Source organism: Balearica regulorum, chromosome 12 (assembly GCF_011004875.1).
Source record: "Balearica regulorum gibbericeps isolate bBalReg1 chromosome 12, bBalReg1.pri, whole genome shotgun sequence".
In the NCBI taxonomy this organism is placed as follows: Eukaryota; Metazoa; Chordata; class Aves; order Gruiformes; family Gruidae; genus Balearica; species Balearica regulorum.
In genome coordinates, this window is record NC_046195.1 from 2,823,427 (window position 1) to 2,835,742 (window position 12,316).

The 12,316-nt window shown below is 63.7% G+C and overlaps 1 protein-coding gene across 3 annotated transcripts; it reads right to left on the minus strand.

Moving 5' to 3' along the window:
- Positions 1-862: 862 nt before the first annotated feature.
- On the minus strand, positions 863-12,286 carry PTPN9 (protein tyrosine phosphatase non-receptor type 9). Of its 3 annotated transcripts, XM_075764153.1 has the most exons (14): positions 11,015-11,348; positions 10,773-10,912; positions 7,066-7,209; positions 6,428-6,517; positions 6,196-6,320; positions 5,553-5,658; positions 4,784-4,894; positions 3,780-4,108; positions 3,331-3,424; positions 3,175-3,244; positions 2,580-2,658; positions 2,198-2,348; positions 1,882-2,089; positions 863-1,640 (listed from the first exon to the last, which is right to left on the minus strand). In XM_075764153.1, exons 1-14 carry the CDS (start codon positions 11,313-11,315, stop codon positions 1,414-1,416), a joined length of 2,175 nt encoding a protein of 724 aa, XP_075620268.1. In that variant the 5' UTR covers positions 11,316-11,348; the 3' UTR covers positions 863-1,413. The 3 variants fall into 3 exon arrangements, with proteins under 3 accessions (XP_075620268.1, XP_075620269.1, XP_075620270.1); XM_075764154.1 differs by lacking the exons at positions 10,773-10,912; positions 11,015-11,348 and adding an exon at positions 11,857-12,286; XM_075764155.1 differs by lacking the exon at positions 10,773-10,912 and having other exon boundaries at positions 11,015-11,095.
- Positions 12,287-12,316: the final 30 nt, after the last annotated feature.

The following is a 12,316-nucleotide window of genomic DNA, read 5'->3' on the forward strand; positions in this document are numbered from 1 at the left end:
GACAAGGAAAAAAGGGGGGGGATGCAACCGAGCATCCCCGTGCCTCCCATGGGATGGGTGCCGGAGCGGGTACCGGGTACCAACGCTGCCCGCGAGGAACGGGGAGGGGGCAGGAAAGGGGCAAAAAAAAAAAAAGTCTTGGGGGGTGGGGGGGGAAGACAAGACAGAGCCAGGACCAAACTCACCGCTCCAGGGACCACAGCGGTGAGACGGCAGGAAAGCGGGAACTCCCTCCGCGCCCCTCGCGCAGCCCCACCGCCATTGGGGACGTAAGGGTTCCCTTCCTCCGGCCCTCCCTCCAGCAGCTCCGCCGGCACAGGTAAGCTCTCGGACGCGAGGAGAGGGAACCCGGCAGCCAGCCTCGGGTTGGCGGGTGCCTCCACGCTCCTTCTCCCACCAGGCTCCCCGCACGCGCGGCCGACGGAGGCACCGAGCTCCCGGCGCTGCGTGAAGTCGGGGACCGCTGGGAAGGACCCTTCCTTGCCGCAGGGACCTGCTGCTCCTCGTCGGAGGCAGCTGCCTGTGGTAGCCCCTTCCGTTTCTCTCCTAGCCCAGCTCCCAAGGACAGGCAACCCCCTCGGCACAGCGGGGCCAGCCCCATCCTCAGCGGCTGCACGAAGAGCAGCCGTGTCCCTTCACCACCGGCAGCCCCTTTTTCACACCTAAGCCCATCCCCACAGCCGGGAAGATTTGCTCCCTAAAGCGTAACGGAACTATCAGCCACGGAGAAGATGTTTCTAGAGAGAAACTTCTCCGAGGGGTCCTTCGCCATCCCCACGGATGTCGGGGCTGCGGGCTCGCCTAGCCGCGCAAGGGACCCCCAGGAGCTGCTTCTAGATACGTATCTATGTAATAGCCGGGATAGGGCACAGCGAGGATGTATTATATACACATATACATACAGACACACAGACTTAGTGGCAGGTAAGACTGAAGTAGACACCTTGTCCTAAGCCCCAGGCCGGGGCAGGACTGGAAATATGTTTCCAAGGGCTTTACAAAGCCCCTTCCCTAGATATATTTTCGATGGTCCCAACAACAACAACAACAAAATAATAAAATAAAATAAAATAAAAAAAAAACCCTCAAAGAGAAGAAAAAGCACCTCCCCAACCAACCAAACCCCCCCCCGAACCGAAACACTGCGGAGAGGAGCGAGAGCCTCTTCCCGCACCGTCCTCCGCCCCCCGCGGCGAGCGGCAGCCCCCGTTTGGTTTGAATAAGGCACAGTTCCGCAGCGGTGCTAACAGCCGAGGGACGGGCAGCCGCCTCCGTGCTCCGGCACCGTCACCACGACGAATCCCGACGGGCGCCGAATCGGCTCCGGCAATCCCGGGAGGATGGGAAAAGGGTGTCTGGGGGGTGGGGTGTGTATGTAGTGGGGGGGGTTGTCCCGCAGGGAGGCGGCGGGTCTCAGTGTCCCGGCGAGCTCTTCTCCTGGCCGGCGCGGCTGTGGTTGGCGAGCAGCAGCCCCTCGCGCTGGGCGTGCTCGAGGACGGCGGTGTAACAGAAGTAATACTGCTCGGGGGTCTGGATGCTGAAGGCGCGCTGGGTCCGCATGCGCAGCACCGTCTGGTAGATGTTCAGCGTGCCCACGTCCTGCAGCTGGGACAGGCAGATGTCCAGCGCGCAGAAGGTACCTGGGGACAACGATGGGGACGGCATCAGCCGCTGAAGAGCCAGGAATGCTCCTTGTGACAAGCGGAGCAGGGCGGTGGTGGTCCTGAGCCCCAACCTCCCGCCCTGGGAGAAGCGGGGCAGAGATTTCCCCCCGCTCCGACGGCTGCTGGGACTCCTGGGGACGCGCGTCCCGGGTCAACCAGCTTGCAAACGCGCCACGGGATGGAAAACGTCCCGGGGGAGGCTGGACTTGCCCATTACCTGTCCTGCCGATGCCGGCGCTGCAGTGCACCACGATCGGGGGTCCCCCGGGGTGACCCTTGAAGCGAGGTCCCAGGGAGCTGACCGCCACCCTCTGCTGCTGCTTCACGGCCCCCAAGAAGTCGATGAGCGTGGCCGCGGAGGAGGGGACGCCGTAATCCGGCCAGCTCAGGTACTGGAAGTGGGACACCAGCCGCCGCTCCCTGGTCTGGCGGAAAGCGGGGGGGGGTGGTGTTAGCCCCTCTCCCCCTCCTCTACCCCCCAGACCTTCGGCACCCCCGTGCCGTCCCCCCGCCTGGCAGCTGCGGCCACGTACCTCCGAGCTGTGGATCTCCAGGATGGTTTTCTTGTAATGGTTGAGGTTCTCCACGCCCAGGTTGGTGATGGTCAGGGCCCCGAAGCACACCTGGAAATCCTTCTCCAGGGGCCAGTACTGGCCACACTTTCTCCTGCCACCCTCCTCCAGCCTGGGAGCAGGAGAAGGACAAGCGGGTGATGTCCTCCTTGCCCTGCTAGGGAGGTGTCCCATGCCCCCAGCCCCCGGCCTCGGTCCCGTGGGGATCCCCGACGTGGTGTCCCCACCCCGGGGGGCTCCGGCTGCAGGGTCGCTGCAGGAGCACAGCGTTGCTCATCCGACAGCAAAGCCGCTCGTTTTGCAAAGAAAAAAACCGGCCTGCGCCCCTGCCGCGGGCACTCACCGGGTCGTCATCACGATCACCAGGACGTTTTGCTCCCACACCATGCGCCAGAAGTCACCGTAGGTGTTTTCCAGAGGCCCTGCGGGGACAGCCCGCGCGTCAGCCCGGAGGAACCCCACGGGTTTGGGCAAGCCCCTTCACCCCGCAGCCTCCCCGGGGAGAGCACAGCCCCTTCCCGCGGGGACCGACCCCGGTGTGGATCCGCCAGCCCTGCCTGGAGCTGCCCCCCGCCCCAGCACCGAATCCCTACGGCCCGGCACCGAATCCCTACGGCCCGGCACCGACCTCCCCTTCTCTGCTGCTTCATCCCGGGGCAGAGGAGGCAAAGCCAGGCGCTGGGTTTAGGGGGGTGGAAGAGGAGGAAGAGGGGGAGGAAGAGCCCAGGACCCCATCTGTGGGATGAGGCTGAAGGATGACAGAGCCTGGGGACCGGGAGGGGAACAAATGCACCCAGAGAGGAAGGGGACTCGCCGGGCAGCGCCCTCCTCCCGGGACATCCCCCCTCCCAGCGCAGGCGGCGGCTGGTGCTGAGCAGGAAGGCGAAGCCCACGCACGTATCAGGAGCAAAACCACCCCTGGGCGGCTCAGGCCGTACCCTGAGTCCCGATGTAAGCGTTCCTCTGCTTGTAGCCGTCCATGAAGCTGGCGTTGATGTAGTCGGTCAGCTGGGGGGGGGAGAAAAGCACGCAGAGCGTGACCCCTCCGGACCCCCGCGGCCGGGGCCCAGAGTTTCACCCCCAGGCTGGCTCACCTCCGGGCGGCTGTACGGCTTCGCCAGCTTGACGCGGGTTTGGTCCAGGCAGGGCACGTCCCCGTAGCGGTTCTTCTCCTGGTTGTAGGGTGCCCTGGGAGGCAGGAGAGAAGGAAGCAAGGATGTTTTCCGGGCGGGATGGAAAAGGCGGCATCCCTCCCTCGGTGCCTGTAGCCTGGGCTCTGCTGCCATCACCTGGCCACAGCCTCGGGAAGAGAAGTCCCGGCCAGCTCCTCGTCCTCCGTCCCCTTCGTGGCACCCTCCTTCCCCCGGGGCGGGGGGGGCTGCGGGAGCCGCAGAGGGGGGCTGGCGGCATCACTAGGCTGGGGGTCCGCGTCACAGGTCCGGCAGCAGCGTGGGGAGGGGGGCACCCAGCTTTTTTGGAGCGAGAGAGGGGACCCCCACGCTGACTCGCACCCGGATCCTTCCCGCCCCCCGCCCCGACTCACAAGGAGCAGACGAAGGTGCCGGCCGGGCTCCTCCGCCGAATATCTTCGTACTCTTCATAGATGCCCCGTTTCTGCTTGTGGCTGACGTGATCCAGCAGCTCCTGGAGGGTGACGGACTTGGGTCCGGGGACATGGACGGAGCCGTTATCTTTGGGGGCCACCAGCGGCACCAGGATGAGCTCGTCCAGGGGGTCGGGGTGCCCGTTCTGCTGGGGCAGGAACCGGCAGTTCCAGCTCAGAGGATCCAGTTTGAGGGACCCCCCGAGGTACTCGGGGAGACACTCGCGGGGCAGGTGCTCCTTCAGCTCCGACATCTTCACCATCTGCACCTGCGCGAGGAAGAGGAGGAGCGGGGGTCACTCCCAGAAGGATGGAGAAGGTTTGTTGGGGATGGGGACAGGGAGTTTCCCCCCCCTGCTGCCAACAGCATCGGGGTCTTCCCTCTTCCTCCCCGGCCCCGGGAGGGCACCCAGGGGAACGTCAGCGGTGGGGCAGGGGGTGTCCCCCCCCCACGTAACCCCCACCGACACCCAGCACCGAATTTGCAAGCGGCTCCGAGCTCCTCCCAAACGCAAACGGGCAAAGCGGGGCTGGAAACGGGCTCTATCGGCAGCGCCGCTGACACCCAGGGGATTTTTTTGGGGGTATTTTTGGCCTGGTAGGGCCTGAGCGCAGGTATTCAAGTTTCCCTTTTCTCCTGCGTGCTCAGCGGAGGTTTCCTTTTCCTTTTAATCATTTCCCATCGCCTCCACTTGCTGCTGCCGGCGGCAGAGGAAGAAATCGAAGGCGATTTCAAAAGGGGTGCCAGATATTTACTGAAAATACCGAAACGCCTCGAGCCCAAGGAAACGGGCTGAGAAAACCTCTGTTTCCCACGGATTTGGGCTCAGCAGCTTCCACCATCCTATCCCAAAGGGAAAACAGCCTCAACCCTCCCCACCGAGGGTCCCGTGCTGGGGCTGGGGTGGGGGGACAGGACGGGACACGGGGCCACCCACACTCACCCGCTCCCGCAGCTTCTCCTTCAGCAGCAGGCTGATGATGGAATAAGGGACGCGAAACCACATGGGCGCTCCCACGATGAAAACCTTCTTCAGCCGAGCCGGGAAAGCACCCTGCGGGCAGGAGAGGGGGCGGGGGGGGGGGTGTCAGATCCACGGGAGACACGGTCCCAGCAGAGGTGACAGCCAGCAAAGGGACCCCCCCCGAGGTGGCAACGCCGCCTCCGAAGCGTGCACAGAGCCGACGGCCCCGCGGCTTGGTTTTTTGACGTTCCGATAAGGAAACAAATTATTTCCTTGGAATGAGGGTAGGCAGAGGGTTCGGCTCGGCGGGGGAGAGGCAAAGCCTGGGCACTGGGATTTGTGCAGAGAACACGCCCCAGCCAATATTTACCATTATTTCTTTTTTTTTTTTTTTTTTTTTTTTCCTCCGGAGAAGGGAGGAGGCACGAAATGCCAACACGATTAAAAAATAATTTGCATCTGTTTTCCCAAAAAGCGCTGCCAGCAGCTGCGAGAGGAATGCGGCACGGGGACAGCTGATCCCCTCCCACCCGCGGGACACCGCGGCCCCGGCCGGGTCCAGCCTGGCAAGCTCCCAACGCCTTCCTGAGGTCCTACGGGGCCGGAGCCGGCGCTCCTCGCTCGCCCGAGACGTGGGCACCACGGTCCGGCATGAAAATTTATGCCAAAACCGCAGGACTTCCCGTACTGGGTGAGCGAGTGGCTCGCGTGACATCGCCGGACACCCCCGGTGACCCCCGGCTGTTACCTTCAGCAGGTTGAGGATCTTCTTGCTGAGGTCCAGCTCAAAGTTGGTGTACTGTGAGCCCGCCATGTCGTAGATGAACACCAGCCCGTTCCTCTGGGTTTCGAAGCTGAGAGGGGGGAAAAGAGCAACGTCGACCTCGCAACATCCAACCGCGCGGCTCCCGCCCGAGCGGATCTGCCCCGCGCTAACCTCATCTCCAGCTTCCCGACCCCAAAAAATCCCCTTCTGTGCTTCCAGAAGGACTCGCAGAGCCAAAGCTCGCTTCTGCATTCCCCAGCTGCTCCACCACTTCATCCTATAACCCTTAGTTAAGCCTGGCTCATGTCTTAAGCCTGGCTCAGCTGCATCGCCCGTGACGGGTAAGTTCAAAACCAGAAAGAGCCCGGCAGGACGAACGGGACGTCTCAGCTTTATGTTTTCGGCAAGGGCTCACGTTACGCCTCGCCGGCGGCGGGGCTGCCTCCTCCCCGGCCAAAGCCTGCAGAAATCGGGGGCTTTGCTAAACCCAAACCTGGATGTGGGCAGGGAGAGGCTGCAAAGAGCCCGGTTTGGTGCTCGGGGGGGGGGGGGATTTTTGTTTCTCCGCGGGGATGCCTGGGTGCCCCGGAGCCCTGCCGCCGTGAGACACGGGACCCCGGCTCACCTCTCCACCGCTCGGTCCAGCAGGTAGAAGAGCGCCTGGAGCACCACGTGCTGCACGCTCTTGCTGGGGTGGTGCAGCTTGGCCGTGAAGAGGGCAATGGAGGCTCCCGAGGGGTCCCGCACGCTCTGGCGAGGAAACAAGGTCAGGTTCCCACAGCGGCACCCCAGGACGCCCGCGCGGTAATTTGGGGGGGGTGGGGGGTGTGTGTGTGGAAAGGGACACCCCAACCTACCAGAATGGTGAACTTGCCGCTGAGCAGCTCCGAGCGCAACGGTTCCTCGTGCGGTTTCAGCTTCACGATGCCTTCCTTCAACCGCGTCTCCTGCGGGCAGGGAGCCGGCGTGACGGCCGGCACGGCCACCCCAACCCTCCACCCGCCGTCACGTCCCCGTGGGGCACCCCTGCCCTCCGAGGAAACCTCCCGCTCCGCGACCCCCTCGTTCCAGCAGAGCATCGCAACCGCCTGCAGCACCGCGACCCCCAGCGCGGGGAGGAGCGGCTTTGCAAAACGGGGGTGGGAAAGGTATATATGTGTGTGTATATACATATATATATCCTTTATATATGGGGAGATCCTCTGCGGGCAGCAGCCGGGAGGGCACGTGGACGAGCACGCACGCTGCTCCCAGCGGAGGGGAGGGGATTGGGGTCGGTGAGATCTCCATGGTGACTCGCCTTGGCTGAAAAAGGATTTTTCAGCCGGATAAATAAAAAAAAAAACACCCTCATAAGGGAGAGGGAAAAAGAGAAAAAAAAAAAAAAAAGAAAAAAAAGCAGGGGGAGGGTCGTCCTTGGGTTCAGAGATCTCCCACAGAGCGGGAAGCCCTCGGCTGGGGAGGGGGACACAAACACCCGGCCCCGCTCGCTTACCCGGTAGGAGTGAAAGAGCTCGATGGCCCGCAGGACGTCGAACTTGCGGGCCATGAGGAACTTGACGGCCACATTCCAGGAGAGCGGAGACACATTGTACTGACCCGTCCACTTGTTGATCTCCTCCAGGAACTGCTTGGTCGCCTGCGGGAGGGACGAGGGGCGCGCGGTGAGATGGGAGGAAGAGGAGGAGGAGGAGGAGCAGTGCCCAAGGAGCATCTTCGGCCACCGTGGGAGCTGCACGGTCCTCGGTGGGGGAGCGGGGACTGAGCGCGGCTCGGCAAACCCAGCAGCCGCTCTGCGGGGAGCACGTACCGGCAAAGGGGGTAAGGGCAGCGGGGATGGAGACGGAGGCAACGCCAGCGTGGGGAAGGGAGCGAGGGATGGAGGGAAAAACAGCCTTGGGGCTGGGGGAGCCTCGTGGAAGGGAGAAGAGGAGCGAAAGGAGGATTTTACAGGTGGCAAACTCCCGTTCAGACGCAGCAGCTCGGGTGCAGCGGGAAGCCGGCAGCGCTCTCCCGGGGCTGCAGCTCTGCCGCAGAGCAGCAAACTCGCCGCGTGAACGGGGGTAACGAGCAAGACCGGCACCGAGGGCTGACGCCTCGACGTGCTACAGGGCAGGGACCGGCTCACCCGGTACGGCCAGTTTCGCACGGCCACAGAAGACCGGACGAGAAGGGTTCGGTCCAGGAGGGTCCCAGGATGCTCCCGCTGCTCCCCGCAGCCCACGGGCCCGTAACACGCCGGGGCCATCCCGTACGAGCACGCTCCCCTCCCAAAGCACCGCCACCGCACACACCCAAAAGCACGAGAAACCGAGAAAGAAACTTTGCCAACCCCAGCGCTGATGGAGCGGAGTCGCAAACCCCAACCCGTAACCTCGCGCGGGCTTAAAGACCCGAAAGCGAGCAAAATTACCCCAAAATGTATTATTTTTACAAGCTGCGTTTGCGAGGTGGGCTCGGGGTTTCTGAACGCAAGCAGCTTTGCTTTCTGCGGCATACCGACCCCCTGTCCCGTACAGGAGCCCCGAGGGAGACGGGACAGCACGGCCCAGCCTCCCACCGGGAGGAGGAGGAGGAAAGGGGTCCCCAAAACGCCCCGCACCCCGAAACGGAGGAGTTTTTATCCTGGCAAGAGCAGAGGATGGAGATGACAGCGCGAGGAGGAGGAAGAGGGACAGACGGCGCTGAAGGCTGGCTCCTGGGGCAGGGAGCACGGGCAGGCGGCGGTGTTGGATGTCAGGCGGCGGCACGGAGTTACTGGGAGCTATTCAGCCAGAAAAGCTCGTCGGCGTTAATGACTTCCGACGGGAGGAAGCGAAGGGCCGGGGTTTATCGGCGGCACGAGGCTCGGCGGGGGCAGCGAGCCCCTCTCCTGGGATGAGCCAAAGGAGCCCGGCTCATCCGAAGGGTCTCTCCGCACCCTGCCTGGCATCACAGCAGGCGTTTTTGGAAGGGTTACCGGCCCAGCCGGCTGCTGGAAGCCGCTAAGGACCAGCCCAGACCCCCAGCACACCGCAGCCAGAAGCTCCCTAACTCAGTACGGCAGTCCCAGGCGAGCGGCAGTCGGGAAGGAACTCGCGGAATCGGGCTGGATCTGCCGCCAACAGCCCCGGGAGGAACGTGAAAGGGGATTTCAATAGCCCAGCTCCAAACCCTCACAAAAATCCCCTTTAAGCATCGCGAGCCCTCCCGGCACAGAGGCAGCCGCATGTGTGTCCCCCCACCCCCGTCAAGGAACTGGAGGGGAGCGAGCAAACGGGGTGGGGGGGCAAAGGAGGCAGGGCGTTACATCCCCCCCCCCGCCCGGCGTTCCCAGCAGCCGGCGGGAGCTTTTCCTGGGCTCTGTGCTTACGGGACGCCTTTATCCCCACGGCTTCAGGTCCCAACAGCCTCCGCTTTGCTAAAACAAAAGCGACTCTTTCGTGGCCCAAATCTCTAACGCTTTCTCCTCTGTTGGAGAGGGGTGGGAAAAGAAACGGGGCAACACAGAAACCGTCCTCAGCCTTAAGCCAGCACACACATCCACGTGCACGCATGCAGAACTACATCCTAGCCAGGAGCTAAGCAAATGCTGCCAGCACGGCAAAACTCAAAGCCCTGACTCTTGCGTTATATTGCTCGCTCGCTCTCTAGCTCTAATATTCGGGTTATATTGCTCTAAGAGGCATCCAGAGGCTGCGGAGCAGTTTTGCTGGGCAATAAGACGGGGAACCTCACCGGCTGTACCCCACCGCCGCCGGGGAGTCCCCTGGGGCCCGGCTGGAGATGCAGACCCAAAGGAAGAGCAGAGATGCTCCTTCCCCGGCACGTGCAGGATGGGACGGAGACCAGGGCCGACGCAGCGACTTGAGGTGGGAAGGACGCCCCGAGATGACGGGAAGGACGCCCCGAGGGGCACAGTGGCAGCAGGGAGAGGATGCAACGCGTGGTTCAGGTCTCCTTCCTCAACATCTAACCCATCACGCTTCAGGCGATCCCATTTCCAGCACCCACCACGAGGCACGCTGGGTTATTTTTGCAAGGAGGAAGAGCCACGAGAACAAGCGCTGGCTTTGCAGGGCGGCTCGGCCGTGAATTCCAGCTTTCTCCTGCTTCCTCCAGGAGCAAAACGAAATCCCAGACTTACCAGCAGTGACATTCAACAGCAGGCGAGCCGGGAGTTACCCTCTGAGCATCACTACCAGCCGTAGCTCTGCCCCCCGCGCACGCTCCGCTGGGTCTCATCGCCATTTCTGGCCCCGATCCCATACGGATTTATACAGGTATTGAGGCGAGCGTGCCAGGGATGACCCCACGCGCTGGAAACGAAGCCCGTGACCCAGAGCCACGCAAACATCGCTCCTGGTAGCCGGGGAGGAAAGGTTTAGGTGGGAAAAAAAAAAAAAACCAAAACCATTTCTGCAAGCGACGGCAGCGAAATGGTCCGCGGCAGGGCGTTTTGAACAATGCTGGTCTTTGGAGAGCTGGCGTCATCGAAGTCCTCGCTTCACTGCGCCAGGGCAGGGTGGTGACAAAGCCACCGCCGCAGGAACAGGAGGGCTCTTCAAGCCCTTCGCCCCTGGGCGGCGAACCCAGCCTCCTCCTTCGGCCCTGCGTCGGGGGGGGGAATAAGTCCTGTGGCTGGGCTGAAAAGCCCCGAGGAAAATCGGTTTGGTTCCTCTGATCCCTCTGGGACAAGCTGGGGAGGGAAGTGCGGAGATCCTACGGAGCAGGAGAGGTCTCGAGGCTGGCAGGGAGAGGAGAGGGGTGAATTCCACCCCCAGCCTTGCTGTCGGTAACGGGGGAGAGTGGAGGAAATCCTGACGGTCCCGAGGAGGACGAAGGGGGGGGCAGGAAGGGGACATCCCAGCCCCAACCAGCACTTAAAAAGAGAGAAACTTCCACTGTTTTGGCGTCCGAGCCATCGAGGGCAGCACCAAGGGCAGCCTTCCCCCCCCAACCTGCTGATCTAAACCTGGAGCCATTATTGCAAATATCCCTTCATCTTCTCCATCCGATATTCCCGCACAAACCGAACATCTCGGATCCCTCTCGCGGTATTCCGGCTCTCGCTTGCAAACCAAGCCTCCCCGCCGGAGCAGGGGCTTCTAAAACCTTCTCTGCTGGAAAGCTTTGCTCCCTCTGCCACGCAGGGCAAACGCAAACCAGAGGGAGCAGGGACACAGGGCACGAACACCCCCCTGCTCCTGGAGATTTTATTACCCTGGAGATAGCAGTACCGCTCCCAGGAGCGGCGCTGATAAGAGGGAGGAGCGGTGGAGGAGAAAGCCTGGGAGCGCCGCATTTCCCGAGCACCAGCGCGGGCTGCGGGACGGACTCCTCCAGCTCCGGGCAAACACTCCCTGCGGGAACACAGAGGTTTTGGGAGCCCAAGGTCTCCCTACCAGCCCTCTTAAACCCAATGTTTTAAAAAAAAAAACCAAACAAACAAACAGAAAACTGACCATCCGGTCCCTTTCGCCTTGGCGTTGCAGCCCTCGAGGCCGGCAAGGCAGCGGATGCGACGCCATACCCTCGGCCAGCCCGAGCATCGCCGCAGGGCGCTGGGAATCCTGGCTCCGAGGCAGCCTCCGGCAGCGCGTCCGGCCCCGGTTCCCGGGCTCCGCATCCCCGGCGGACACGGCTCCGGGTGCGGATGCACCATCCCCGGGGACGAGGACGAAGAAGAGGAGAGGCAAAGGTCGCTCTCGCCATCCGACGTGCCCCGGCTGGGTTATCGGCCCCGCTCCCCGAGTCGAGCAACATCCTCCCGCGGTGACGCAAGGACGGCGGAGGAAGCCGGGACGTCACGGGAGGCCTGGGGCGTGGGAAGCGCGTGCACACGCATCCCCACGCCAGCCTGCCCACGGGGGGGAAAGGCCTGCGTGGAGAGGCCGCCGGGACCCGGGGGGGACGCGCCGGTTTGGAGGTGCAGGACCCCAGCCCCACGCCGCAGCACCCCACGGCACGGGCCCTGCGAAGGCCTTTGGGGTGCACGCTGTACGGCCAGCTCCGTGGGCGTGGGGGGCTGCGTGGGTGGGGGGGGCTTTGCAGATGATGGGGGGGGGGGGGGGCTGTGCGGATGGGGGGGCTGCCCAGATGCGGGGAGGGGGGGGGGTTTGCAGAGAAGGCTTTTCTTGGGGAGAATCGCCCCGCTGGGAAAAAACAACGCTGCAAACGGGGGTAGCGAGAAAAAAAAAAAGGGGGGGGGGGAGGCAAGGCAGGGGCTCCTGCCCTGCCCAGCCCAGCCCAGCCCGGGGAGCGGCGCAGCCCGGCCGCGGGGACGGGGAGCCCGGCGGGGACCTACCTGCTCCTCCTCGGCGCTGAGCTCCGCGGCCATGCTGCGCGGGGCGGCCCCGCTGCCCCCGGCGGGCCGTGCCGTGCCGGGCCGTGCCGAGCCGGGCCGTGCCGGGCTAGGCGGCGGGCGCCCTACCGGAGCCCATCCCCGGGGACCGGCGGCGCTGCGGGCACCGGCCCCTCCCGCCCGCCGCAGGCTCGGCGAGGGCGGTTCCGCCGCGGGGTCCCTACCGAAAAGTGCCTAAAAAAATTTAAAATAAATTAAAAAAAAAAGAAGACTAAATAAATAGATAGATAGATAGATGGCTAGATATTCTCGCAGCCCCCCGGGAAGTTTCGCTCGCCCCGGGGAAGCGCCGCTCGGCTGGGCCGGGCTGGGCTGAGCTCCCCGCCCCGCTCCGCTCTGCCCCGGCGGGGGCGGCGGCAGGAAGCGCCCGCAGCCCCCTCCCCTCGGCTCGGCTCGGCCGGCC

What these genes read in the sequence shown, in the direction of transcription:
- PTPN9 (XM_075764153.1), bottom strand. Translation starts at nt 11,315, where the DNA reads ATGTTGCTCGACTCGGGGAGCGGGGCCGATAACCCAGCCGGGGCACGT. An exon ending in AGATCCTCAACCTGCTGAAG is followed by an intron (nt 4,895 to 5,552) that starts GTAACAGCCGGG and finishes TCCTGCCCGCAG; the next exon opens with GGTGCTTTCCCGGCTCGGCT. An exon ending in GGCACCTTCGTCTGCTCCTT is followed by an intron (nt 3,425 to 3,779) that starts GTGAGTCGGGGC and finishes CCTGCCTCCCAG; the next exon opens with GGCACCCTACAACCAGGAGA.